The 12,908-nt window shown below is 39.5% G+C and overlaps 2 protein-coding genes across 4 annotated transcripts in view; one reads left to right on the top strand and one right to left on the bottom strand.

Moving 5' to 3' along the window:
* Positions 1 to 9,642, bottom strand: part of abhd8b (abhydrolase domain containing 8b) — a 12,059-nt gene extending 2,417 nt beyond the window's left edge. Inside the window, exons 1-4 of one of the 3 annotated variants that reach the window (XM_077534967.1) lie at positions 8,879 to 9,642; positions 3,790 to 4,582; positions 1,744 to 1,914; positions 1,443 to 1,659 (exon numbers count right to left, since the gene is read on the bottom strand). In XM_077534967.1, coding sequence (XP_077391093.1) covers positions 1,443 to 1,659; positions 1,744 to 1,914; positions 3,790 to 4,580 — 1,179 coding nt within the window. In that variant the 5' untranslated portion in view covers positions 4,581 to 4,582; positions 8,879 to 9,642. Of the gene's footprint in view, positions 1 to 1,442; positions 1,660 to 1,743; positions 1,915 to 3,789; positions 4,583 to 7,710; positions 8,487 to 8,878 lie in introns of those variants that run through there. The other 2 variants (XM_077534966.1, XM_077534965.1) reach the window with 2 other exon arrangements.
* On the top strand, positions 9,005 to 12,908 carry dda1 (DET1 and DDB1 associated 1). The gene is made up of 5 exons (XM_077534971.1): positions 9,005 to 9,442; positions 9,741 to 9,821; positions 9,919 to 9,970; positions 11,368 to 11,429; positions 11,508 to 12,908. The coding sequence occupies exons 1-5, from the start codon at positions 9,434 to 9,436 to the stop codon at positions 11,610 to 11,612; spliced, it is 309 nt and encodes a 102-aa protein (XP_077391097.1). The 5' UTR covers positions 9,005 to 9,433; the 3' UTR covers positions 11,613 to 12,908.

Genomic DNA, 12,908 nt, shown 5'->3' with positions numbered 1-12,908 from the left:
ATTTACTAAGGAAGTGTATTGCATTCATTTGGGAAAAAAACCTGTTTTTCTGACTAATTTTTGGGGGGAGCTTTGGGGGTTTTTTTCAGAATTTTTTTTACTTGTTTTTTTTCTTGTTTTTTTTTTTCTTTTTTACTGAATATTTTTTTCTGTCATAAAAAAATCAGAAAAACAGGAGACAAAAATATTAAAAAAATAAATAAATAAAAATTCCCCCCAAAAAAGAAAAAAAAATATTACAAAAGACAAAGCACCAACTTCTGTTTTTCTGAGATTTTTTTTTTTTTTTTTTTTAAACCTCTGAACTCCAAGTGACCTGATGCAGACCAATAATCTGTATATATATGACTGGATAGCCGCTAGCCCATACACGCTGGTGCAAGCCGTAGAAGTCACTGGGAAGCCATCTTGTTACCACCACCTCGCGAGCAGACTACTGTATAAACGATACGATATGGGGTATATGCCACGGAAGAGGCGGGACGTGATTTTGCACATCAGTTTGTTTCCAGTCCGGGTTGCGAACGCGCAACCGAGGGGCACAAAGTCGGAAGCACAAGTATTTTTGGCACAGCCCACACGTCGCAAACCGAACCGGAAACAAACAGATGGGCAAAAATAGTCCCGCCTCTTCCGCGGCATATACCCTATATGAACAGGTGAGAAATATACAGCTCATACGCAGTTAGTATAAGGCCGGAGGCGGGGTGGGGGGTTTGTGCCGTTTTGTTTTTCCTCTGTTAAAAAATAGTGACCAGTGACCACCCCGGCGCAAACCCCCTACCCCGCCTGCTCGCGAGGTGGGAGTAACAAGATGGCCGCCCTGTGACTTCAACGGCTTGCACTGGCGTGTATGGGCTATCTGTTATCCAGTCATATATACAGGTCAGTGGTCTGCAACAAGTCACTTGGAGTTCAGAGGTAAAAAATAATAATAATAAAAACACTCCGAAAAACAGAAGTTGGTGGTCTATTTTTTGGAATAACTTTTTTTTTTTCTGTTTATTTGGAATAATTTTTTGTCAATTTTTTTTGAATGTTTTTTTTTCTCTCCTGTTTTTCTGAGTAATTTTTCCTCCTTTTTTTCTGAATATTTTTTTAATGACAGAAAAAATATTCAGTAAAACAGAAAAAAAAAAATCAGAAAAACAGAAAAAAAAACAAATACTCAAAAAAACAAAGCTCCCCCAAAGAATTAGTCAGAAAAACAGGAGTTTTTTGTTTTATTTTTCAAGTGAATTCAATACGCTTCCGTAATTTACACATACTTTTTAAATATATTTTAAAATCTCATGTAGCCGCTGGAGTGCCCCCATTTGAGAACCACAGTTTTAGCTAAATAATCTCACACTTTTCCATAATTGATCGCGGGAACTAGTCAGATTCAAACAAAGTTGCGTCCTCACTTTGTCATGCTTGGACTACTCATTTGTCCTGTTTACCTCTGCCATTCGCTGTTCCTCATCGACCGGGACGAACTTGTCGTGGATCCCGTACACCAGCAGGATGGGCACCGTCAGCTCCGAGTGGTAGACTTCATCTCCCTCGGGCCAATACTGCCCGCTCATTATGGCGCGCAGCACAAAAGCTGAAACGTTGAAGGCGTTGTTCTCTTTCAGCAGCCGCTTCTCCTTTGTACCCTGATGAGCAAACCCGGCCCTGTGGGGGGCACCGATGACGAGACACAAACGTTTAGGATTTCCATGACCCCAATTTGTCTTGTCTCTTAGCGTTTGTGTTTACTTGAGAAAACTCCATCTGAGCAGCGGAGAGAGGCAGTCGAGCACGCACGAAGGCAGGTTGAAGACGGAGAGCAGGTTGGGCTCCAGCGCTGTGGGGCCGCCCCCGTTGATCATCACCATCTTGTGGATCTCGTCCGGATACTCGTGGGCCAGGAAGGTACAGAATGACACGCTGGTGCAAAGAAGAATATCAAATTGAGGCTGTTTAGTTGTTGTTGTTTTCTCATCCACTTGAGTAATAAACAAAATAGGTGGCGATCACACAGTAAGTTAAAATGATGAATTGTTTTTACTCTAACTTTAGTCAGTTTGAATTTAATGGAAAGGGAAATGACGTTCTACCTAGGGCAGGGGTCAGCAACCTTTACTGTCAAAAGAGCCATTTTAGGTCAAATAAATCACAAAAATAGGTCTAGAGCCTCAAATTATTTGATGACTGTGATGAAGGAAATAGTGTATTACTATTAGTTAGTCTGTTAGTCTAATGTACTGAGTTAGTTTAAATATGACAGCAGCATCTAAAATGTAGATATTCATTTTCTTCTACCTTTCCTCTTGCCTTTTTGGATTTTTTGGGGGGGTAATTTTTCTATGCCTTTCTGTCAAATTTATTACATTTTTGACAATTTTATCGACATTATCGTCATTTTCTGTCTCTTCTTTCCTTTGGATATTTTATGGGTATTTTTTGACAATTTTTTCTGCCGTTTTTGCTATCAATTTTCTGACATTTTTAGCAATTTTGTGGACATTTTCTGGTAATTTTCGGGATTTCTTTGTTTGTTTGTTTTTGGACACTTTCTGCCTTTTTTAAGTCATTTTTTGATGTTATTTGGATATTCCAAATACCTTTTTTTCTTTTGTTTTGGATGTTTTTCTTTTATGCCTTTTATTTATTAATTTCACTGACATTTTTTACTATTTCATAGACATTTTGTGGCAATTTTCTGCTTTTCCTCTTCCTTTTCGGACATTTTTAGGTACTTTTTCATCTGCATTTCGTCTCTCAAAAATCTCAAAAATTTGGATGACATTTTTTGAATATTTAATTATTCATTTTTAAATCTACATAAATTAATTTAAGGAATATTTTATCTAAAAAGTAAAAATAAATGTGTAAACATAATAATTAGATAGATAGATAGATAGATAGATAGATAGATAGATAGATAGATAGATAGATAGATAGATAGATAGATAGATAGATAGATAGATAGATAGATAGATAGATAGATAGAAATTTTTACTAATTGTCTAACGGCCGTGACTCAGGGGTAGAGCTGGTTGTCGAGTAACCAGAAGGTTGGAATCATGGGAAATGTAGTCCTACTGCAGTGGCCAGTCACCAATCAGAGAATGTAAGCTGAGCTTTCTAGTGGTATATTTCCAGTGTTACAATGTGGGACCGGCATGAGGTCAACAGCAGAGCAAGCTTTTGATAGCAGTCGGGACCGAGCAAAAAAGGTTCAATACTGGTGAGTGCATTGACTTGTTTAGCGCTGCTTGAACAGCCAAACAAGATAGCATTTAGCATTAGCGAATGATTAGCATGTTGACTATCTTTTGCCTTGATATTTTAATCCATCTAATTAAATGTTTCCTTCCTTGATAATAATCCTAATCTGTTCATATAGTCAAGTCAAAAGTTTTCAAGTAAAACTAGAGTTAAACTGTTTTTGTGTTGTGTTGTTCATGATTAGGGTGCATTGTTAGGTACAGTGCCCACTGCCTAATGTTTCTAGTCCGTTTAGTTGCTATAAGCTAGCGAAAACAGTTTCCACAAAACTTTGAAGGGGTGAGACATGAACTAAGGAAGAGCCCATTGGTATGGTGCCAGGACGCAAAGCCAAAGACTTTTATTATTATTATTATTATTATTATTATTATTATGGTCCTATCGTTGGCGTCTTTCTCAGTTCTCCTGAACCCTGCTGGTGTGTTGTGTCTACACCGGTGTTGGCATTGTCTATTCTCCTTTTTTTTTTTATTATTATTAATTGAATTCGATTCTCATTGTACTGATCAGTGTGGTATAACCATTCTTTACCCATAAGAGTGTCCAATGAGAATATTCCTCTTGCGCGCATATCTCTTGAAGATCAGTCGCATGTCTTCTGCCAGGGCATAGAAAGTATACGCAGCGGGTATTTGCGGTGCTGAGCTGGACCCGTGGCCTGCCAAGTCGGGAGCAATCACCTCATAGCCCAGTCGAGAAAAGAAGTCCAACTGATTCCTCCAGATACCTAGAGAGCCTCCCACACCGTGGATGAAGAACAGAGCAACGTCCGGATGCGTCCCTTTACACGCTGCTATTTTCCTCTCGCAGTCAATCACCACAGTGCGTTTGAGCTTCCCCCTGCGTCGGTTCTGTGACGTTTCGGTCATCAGATGGGCGGATGGGTCACCAACTGCTCCCATCTCAGATCTTACGACTGTTTGTGCCGTGACCGAGTCCGACCTGGTACCAGTGACTCCGGCAGGCGGTGAAGAGTTGCCGCGGTCTGTCATTTCAACTTCGACAGTGCTGTTTGGTTCCGTGTCACCATTTTGGCAGGTTTTCAGCTCCGCAGCTGTTTTGTCGCCCAGGTTCTCGATGAACAGCTGCCCATTGCAGAAAACTGAGATCCGTCTTTTGCAACTGACGCACCCACCTTCTCCCGTGGGTTGCTCCACCACCGAACGCTCAGGGATGATATGTCGAACACGAAGCACCCGGCCTGGTTTTACCTCGATAAACTCGTAACCGTTGGTAGGTTCGGACGTCTCAACAGGAACCACGACATTGGTTGACTTTGACGGAAGGCAGCAGAGAAGACCTTCCATAAAGCTTGCCGGCATGGCTGCATTCAGACACACAGGTAAAAGACACAGATAAGTAAGACAGAGAAGATATAATGAACCCAACAGTAACGTGACCAGTTAGTTATTGCTTTAACGTTCACAAACAAGATGTCTAATTAAGTGATCCACAAAACAAAGTTCAACCTAGTGAAAGTATTCTGAGGCCTGACACTCCAGTTTTCTATTTATCTTATTTCTAATTCACCCAGTAAACTCAATGTATAAATGGCATTAAAGAGATGACATACAGTGTTCCCTCGTTTTCCGCTGGGGTTAGGTTCCAAAAAATACCCGCAATAAATGAAATCCGCGAAGTAGTTAGCTTTATGTTTTACAACACTGATAAATGTTTTAAGGCTCTAAAATCCCCGACCGCACAATTTATACACTTTTTCTCATTGAGGCATTTACATGTTCTCACATTTCTCTCTTGTTCAAACATTGACAATGTTCAAACATTCATAAATTTTTATAAAATGGATATATTACTGTAAAAAAAATATGCAAAATTGCACTTAAAAAAAAATCGGCGATACAGTGAGACCGCGAAAAGTGAACCGCGTTATAGCGAGGGAAGACTGTAAATATATATATATATATATATATATATATATATATATATATATATATATATATATATATATATATATATATATATATATATATATATGTGATCTCACTAGTCTAAACATGACATTCTGATCAACATTATGTTTGTGCAATATGAGTAAAGTAGCAAAATCCAGCCGTTTTTTTTTTTTTTTATCCATCTCAGATGGCGGCCATTTTGCCACTTGTTGTCGACTGAAGATGACATCAATGTTGCTCCGGTCAGGTAACAGCCAATCACAACTCAGCTTCAAAACACAGGTGAGCTGTGATTGGTTGTTGACTGAGCAACTGTGATGTCATCTTCAGTTGACAGCAAGTGACAAAATGGCCGCCCCCTGAGATGTTTAAAAACAGCTGGATTTTGCTTCATAATTCATCATATTCCACAAATGTAAATAATAATAAATAAAATAAATAATAAATCAGAATGTCATGTTTAGATTAGTGAGGTCACACATAACATATTATTGTCAAGAAATGTTCAAGGTTGACTTCCCTTTAAGATACTTAATCATATGTTATGATTAATCAAGTACTTCCTATGTTGTAAACAAAAAAACAATCAGTTACTCTGTAACAAAATAAACGGGTCCATTTCTGGAAATAACCTACTACATAAAAGTGTGTTCTGTCCTCACCCATTAAGTTAAACACCAAACATGACTAAAAATGATTCTCTCTCTCTCCCTCTCTCTCTCTCTCTCTCTCTCTCTCTCTCTCTCTCTCTCTCTCTCTCTCTCTCTCTCTCTCTCTCTCTCTCTCTCTCTCTCTCTCTCTCTCTCTCTCTCGCTCGCTCGCTCGCTCACTCACTCACTCACTCACTCACTCACTCACTCACTCACTGTCAGTTTACATGGGTTTTCTCCATGTACTCCGGCATTCTCACACATTCCAACAACATAAATGTTGTCCCTAGTTGCCGCTGGACCAAATTCAGCTGGGATCGGCTCCAACTCACCTCCGAGTATATTGAGGATAAACTATATCAACAATTGATGGATGGATGTTTTAATCTCTTCAAGCTCTTGAGATGTAATCAAACGAAATTTCGTTGTACAGTATTTTACAATGACAATAAAGCTCTTCTCTCTTAATCCTGGGATGTATGCAAGTACAAAGTATTGGAAAATTAATGTATATGTATTTGTGTGGACTTAGCCTGACGTAATTGAATCACAATAAGATGATATGTGACATTATTACTCTTTTCTGATACCATATGTTTACAGCAACACACGCCAAACTTAATTTGAACCAATTTCATAAATGCTCTTAACTTCAACAGCTCAACAACATACAAATACATGTTTACATTTTGCCAAGTAATACTTTTAACTAGTACTAGTAACTAGTGTTGCTGCAGTACATTTAGATCCACATTCATATAGTATTATTCACAGTTAAGTAGCACTATTATCTGCACCGCCCTCCTCCAGCTTTCATGGCTTCTCTCTTTCTCAATTCTGATAACACTAAGACACAGCGACGACAACAACGGTGTCAGGTGATTACCAGTCATGGCAACAACAGTGCACCATGCAGGGTCTGCAAGGCTGTGCTCGTGGCATTATCCTGCCTTCCTGTTACTTTCCTCTCTGGCTAGAGGGGATTACAGTTTGTATCTAAGTCCACACAACACAATCTGTCTGTGGCCTTTCTTGTTATAAACTATCACACTCTGTCACCCTTAATATGAATTCAGTCACCAATTGAGGCTGCAGGCTACACAGAAATCTTCTCAAGACAGAAATAAGAACAAACAGGAAATACATTAAGTGACCATTTGAATTGAGACACCATGATGCCATTCAGAGTCGTGGGTGAACCCGTCTGACTTTAGGCAAAATGTGTGATGAAGCTGGAATATCCGCAGAAAAGTCAAACAGGCACAGGAAGGCCAGAGACAAAGTTTGTACCCAGAATCTCAGAACTGTGAGGCAGATGTGCTCGGTGACCAGTTAAAAACATAACATACAAATATTATACAATATGCTTCATTGATAAAACAACCAGAATAAGTGTTGCGTCTCAAAGTTTCCTCTGCAGCCTCAAATTGATATATAAACGATTAAAACGGACAATTTAAGTATAGGTAATAATCATGGTTATATATATATATATATATATATATATATATATATATATATATATATATATATATATATATATATATATATATATATATATATATATATATGTGTGTGTGTGTGTGTGTGTGTGTGTGTGTGTGTGTGTGTGTGTGTGTGTGCGTGTGTGTGTGTGTGTGCGTGGGGGGGGGGGGGGGGCATAAATGTTGATGCATCCATCCTACTCGATTTTAACCTCAATGTCGGATTTATTTACATTTAGATTATCGATTATGTAACACAAAAACAAACTTCTGCTGCTGTCGAAGCTCGTACACGTCCTGTCCCGTTAGCATTCGACAGTTATGGTTTACTTTTGAACTATCCTAGTCGAGTTTTAGTTTAAAAAATAAAAATAAAAAAATAAAAACAGATGAAAGATTTCATACCTTTAATATTTCCGAACTCTGGGGTGAAATATGATTGATGTGTTAAAATGACGTGGTTTTCTCATGAAGCATCCAGGAAATCGGAGAGCTATAATCTGTGAAAGTCAATCCAATAATCTAATTTAACTCGAGTGTAGTCCTCGATGTCCGACGAGCGGCATGTCGGCAAGCGGTCGTAATCTTCTCTCGTTCATTCACGTCTATGCGAGCCAGAGCTCCAGCCAACATTTGGAAGAATGTTGGAAGAATAATAAAGGCGCTTGGAGCCTAAAGTATACCTTTCATTTGGTGCTCCGAACAGGTATAATCTCCTGGTTGGATTCATGGCAGTGAAGAGCGCCCTCTACTGACGCAAACAGCAAACTGTTGGCTACACAGTATTATACTGTACTGAACATTCATTTGGGGAACAAAGAAAACATTCAATAGGATAATAAGTTGCTAAACGTTTCATAAAATATGCGTTCAGTTTTTCACTCGTGTGTACAATATAAATAATACAATATTAATTTTAAAAATAGATATGTGTGTGCAGGTTATTATAACTGAAACAGCAGTACATCTTATGTTTATAAAACGAACTATATTTATAGCAACAACAACAAATAACTTTATTTTCATTTTTGTCAATACCATACATAGCTTTTTCAGGGTTCTTTTTAAATGTAGAAGAAGAAGGTCAGTCGTTTGAGAATAGTAGTTTGCTTTTAATTACACAATACTTAGTGAACTTTATTTATCTTGCACTCGACAAATACTCCATATGTCTAGAGTGAAGATATAAACAGTAATGGATGGAGGGACTATTGAAAAAGAACATCTAAGTCATGCACAGTCATATGTGCTTGCCTAAAATTTTGGCATTTCAGTGTACAAGAGCTAGTTTGGAACTTGACAAACATACAAGAGTCTAATTAGTCTTATTTTTTCTTAAAAAATTGTCGCAGTAATTAAATTAATATTTGAATGCGCATATTTCTTTTTTTTCTTTTTGTATTCCTAAGCTATCAGAACTTATAGTTACCAGTTATAATACTTGAGTGTTGTTGTTTTTTTTCTCTCCTCCGAGAACACCTGGCTCCATAGAAGAACTACTTGTTATTTTTACATGAGTGATATTATTCTGAAGTGATATTACTTGAGCACGATATTTGGTTTCTCGTTATACCTTTGTTAAAACCTGATGATGGCAGTCAAGGGGCTACTCCGCCACCAGGCAGATGATCATCTCTGCCAATTGCAGACGTATTTGTAATACGACCTCCGGACGCTAGAGGGCTCAACTCCAAATGTAGCAGGACCTTTAATGTGCAAGAGCGTTTCCGGGGCGCGGTCTTAAGAAGTAGCGATGCCATCATGCTAACGGTAGAGCTCTTGAATAACCAGCTGTGCTAATTTACGCAATGTCAAATCGGAGGGTTGTTCGCAGCGATATAGTTGTACGTGTAATTGAATATAGAATGGAAATAGCGATTTGAGTGCGAGTTTTGTGTTTGTGTGGCCAGTGCCACCCGACTGACGAGCCGTACGGTGTCCAATTCCGTGAGCTAGCACGGCTATCGGTAACATAGTCGTAAACACATTGCTCGCCCGCCCGCACTCCTGCCTGCCTGCCTGCCTGCCTGCCTGCCTGCTTGCCTGCCCGCTATCACGACGTGTGCGGCGGCGTCTGCAACAAGCTCAACGGTCGGCCTCGACGTTGGATTTTAGCTGGACCACTGTCATGGAGAAGGTATCTACATACCAATGCAGAGCTGCTCTCATTAGTGTGGGGGTTACGTTAACAAACCGATGACGGCTAGTCGGCTAGATGCTGGTACTTCTGTACACGTCAATATTCTCATCACTGAGGTTAATCCGTAGGCATCATCATGCCTGGTATCATCACTCTGTCGAAGTAGGAAATAGAAATGATTAGTTGGACAGGTGCGACGTGTTCTCACAATGACATGCATGGCGATACAACATATCGCAAAGTGTCCAAGGAACAGCTTTAAAATGGTTCGTCTTAATTTTGCCTCCATCCGCAGGCAGATTTCCTAAAAGGGCTTCCCGTCTACAATAAAAGCAACTTCAGCAGGTTTCATGCAGACTCCGTTTGCAAAGCATCCGTAAGTACACTTAACATTGGTGCTGTTTCTCTTCTCTCTTCAGCAACCAAAATGTTTTTGCAAAATAAAGCGAGTTCTTTTTGCTCTTCCTTTGCAGAATCGGAGGCCCTCTGTCTATCTTCCAACACGGGAATACCCTTCAGAACAGAGTGAGTAACAGTCTCTTGGAGAAATATATGGAATTAAAGCACAAAATGGTTCAATAATAAAACTTTCTGTTGCATTATGTGGGCTGGACTTTTGACCTGTCTAGTGTTTTTGTACATTCAGTACATTTTTGTTGTTGTTGTTAGATTTTTTCCAGGGCTGAATTCAGATCAACATTTCAAGCAGTAAAGAGTCATTTTCAAATCTTAAATGTGGCAATGGGCTCTGCATCATTTTGGTTAGAAGGGTTTATTTTTGTTAGATATGGATTTAATATATTAGGTCTTGTCTAGATAAGTGCAGTGTTTAACAATTACACAACAAGTGCGTGTTTACATATTTCATGATATGCACATGAAAGGTTGAAGTGATAGAGAGATTTCTTTACATTGTTGCTATAATCAGATTTATGACTGACTTCTGTTTACATCACACTTGTTTGGTAGAATTATGTGATGTCATAGTGAATGGCGAATGCTTAAACGACTGCAAGTCAAAGTGTTTTAGTAAGTTAATAACAACTGGAATTGAAGTAGAGAACTAAACTGGCTTTCATGTTAAATCATGGCTGGTTTGCCTGTATTTGTGTAAGCCTAAACTATAACATCAAAACATTTATGTATCATAAAAGGGTATGTTTGGTATTACTTTTTTTCCCCCCCAAACAGATAACCAATACCAAGTAACACCAATAGTACTACTATTATTTTGATTGTGTAAAATTTCCATTAAACCTGTGATACATATTTTTAAAAGAAAGATCTTTTCTTTATTTCTTACGAAAGGCAGTGCATAGTCACTCTGCAATAGAACATTTAATTTCAAAATAAAACACAAACAACTCACTGATTTAAGCTCCATTTGTAATAAGTGAACACAATTGCAAAACAAAAGACAACTACCTGAGATGTAGTCTTCAAAATAAATTGAAGCACAAAATAATACAACTGTAAAGCACGACACTATGAAGCTGGAAAAAAAGGGTGGGGAGATCCAGCTGAAAAAAGATCAGAATGTAAGAGTTTCGCACATCATCCGGAATTTATGAAGATTGTTTATCCAATTTTAAATATGACAAATGAACTGATAGACATTTAATCTTAAAGAGTATGGACATGGATGCAGTTCACTCAGGAAAAACTATCAGCCATGCACGCCATTTACTTCCTGATACTAGAACAGCCACAAGAGGGTACCAGGGACTGGTCTCGGTTATTGGCATCGGCTGCCTTTGACAATGCTCGATACCTTGAAATCAGTTTAGTATTTGCCCAAAATCGATATCTGGTATTGGTACTCGCCCATGCCTAACAATAAATCTGATATTATTTTTAGCCACCTTGCCTCATTGATAAACGTGTGCGAGTGACATTTTTCTCCTTGTGTTTTGTGCCCTCAGTTATCGTCACAGAGAAAACCAACATCCTCCTGCGCTACCTCCATCATCAGTGGGACAAAGAGGTGAGCACGTTTGGACCCCTGATGCGCTTTTCCCTCAGTTGATGCGCGATGGCTAACGATTCCCCTTTCCATGCCCAGAATGCAGCAAAGAAACGGGAACAGGAACAAGGGGAGGGCGACAGCCCGGCGCCACCACGAAAGATCGCCAGGACGGACAGCCAAGAAATGAATGAAGACTCATAAGTGCGTGTGCGTGCGTGCGTGTGTGTGGGTGTGTGTGTGCAGGGCATAGCCAATCGAAACAAATGTAAAGCGGACTGGTGACAGCTTGTGGCCCCTGTTGCGTGGCGAGGGCCCGTACCTGTCGTAAGCGGGGCCCCGCGCGCGACTCGTTGAAAAGGGAAGGAAGTCGGCACTTTGAGCAGATTTGCACCCACTGTGACAACTGCAAAGACCCCCTCTCATGGGACCGGGCTGTATGTGCCGTTTCTATGTACCGTGTCATGTATGTTTGTATGCATGCTGAGCTGTGTGTGTGTGTATCGTGCTGTACATGTGAGGTAACGGATTCGTTGACAAGCGGTTTGAAACGGCAAGTCTTAAAAGTGTCTCCGTTTGACTTTCGGTGGGGTTTTTTTGTTGTTGTTGTTGTTAAGTATGGCAACGCGCTTCCTGCCTGCCAAAGTGCCCCCTCCTCAGTTTCACTGCCCGCTAGTCTGTAACAATGGTGACGTTTCTCCCCACTGTTGGAATCCACACAAGCAAGAATGCACTGTGAAGAACAGCACAAAGTAGAAGCACCACGCTCGGGTGTGTGTTTGCAGTGTCATCATCTTTAGGCTTGGCTCTTTTTTTAATTTTATTTTTTTATAACGACAACACATTTCTACCATCGAAGTAAAGCTGATATTGTACAACATTGAATTTCCTGGTATGAGCAAAAAGAGACTGGGAAATAAAAAGGCTGCATTTTGTGTGAATGTCAATTCCATAATTTAATTTAATGCACTTGTTAAGTTTATTTAGGTTTATTGTAAGAAAGAAGTGTTCATGGAAAGAGAGCAGCGGCCTCAGTGCAGAATAGATGCGCCTGTTTTTTTTTTTGTCCCTTTCATGTCATTTGTGGATTGTTAGCCTTAGAGGCCTTACGACTGGTCGTCACGGTTTGGTTCCTGTTTTGTTCTCGCGTCACCTTCGTTTTGGTGGCTTCAATAGTTCCACTCTGCGGATTAAAAGAGGTTCTGTATTTAGCATGCAGTCCGTATCACGTGTTCCTAAAGTTTCTTTTGTTGTCCATTACAACACCGAATAAAGATATCTATATATACAGGTTGTATGTGATGGGAATTGAAACACTGTGGCTGGTGTGCCACCTCGCTACCACTTGTGTAAATATCCTGTCCGTTTCAGGCATAAGAGCATGTTATGCTTCTGCTCAGACTGTTCGACAACACCTGAAGCCTTTTCCCTATTTGGTGTGTTAGGGCAGATTTTTTGTTTCTTTTTTTTTAGCTTTGCTGAAATAAAACTGGACAGACA

The sequence above is a fragment of the Festucalex cinctus genome, chromosome 10, assembly GCF_051991245.1.
Source record: "Festucalex cinctus isolate MCC-2025b chromosome 10, RoL_Fcin_1.0, whole genome shotgun sequence".
NCBI lineage: Eukaryota > Metazoa > Chordata > Actinopteri > Syngnathiformes > Syngnathidae > Festucalex > Festucalex cinctus.
Note: the sequence above shows the minus strand (reverse complement) of the source record. Positions and strands in the feature narration are given on the sequence as shown.

Bases quoted from the DNA above. Each gene is read 5' to 3' on its own strand.
- dda1 (XM_077534971.1), top strand. The intron at 9,822-9,918 runs GTAAGTACACTT...CTTCCTTTGCAG, and splicing joins ACTCCGTTTGCAAAGCATCC to AATCGGAGGCCCTCTGTCTA. The intron at 9,971-11,367 runs GTGAGTAACAGT...TTGTGCCCTCAG, and splicing joins GGAATACCCTTCAGAACAGA to TTATCGTCACAGAGAAAACC.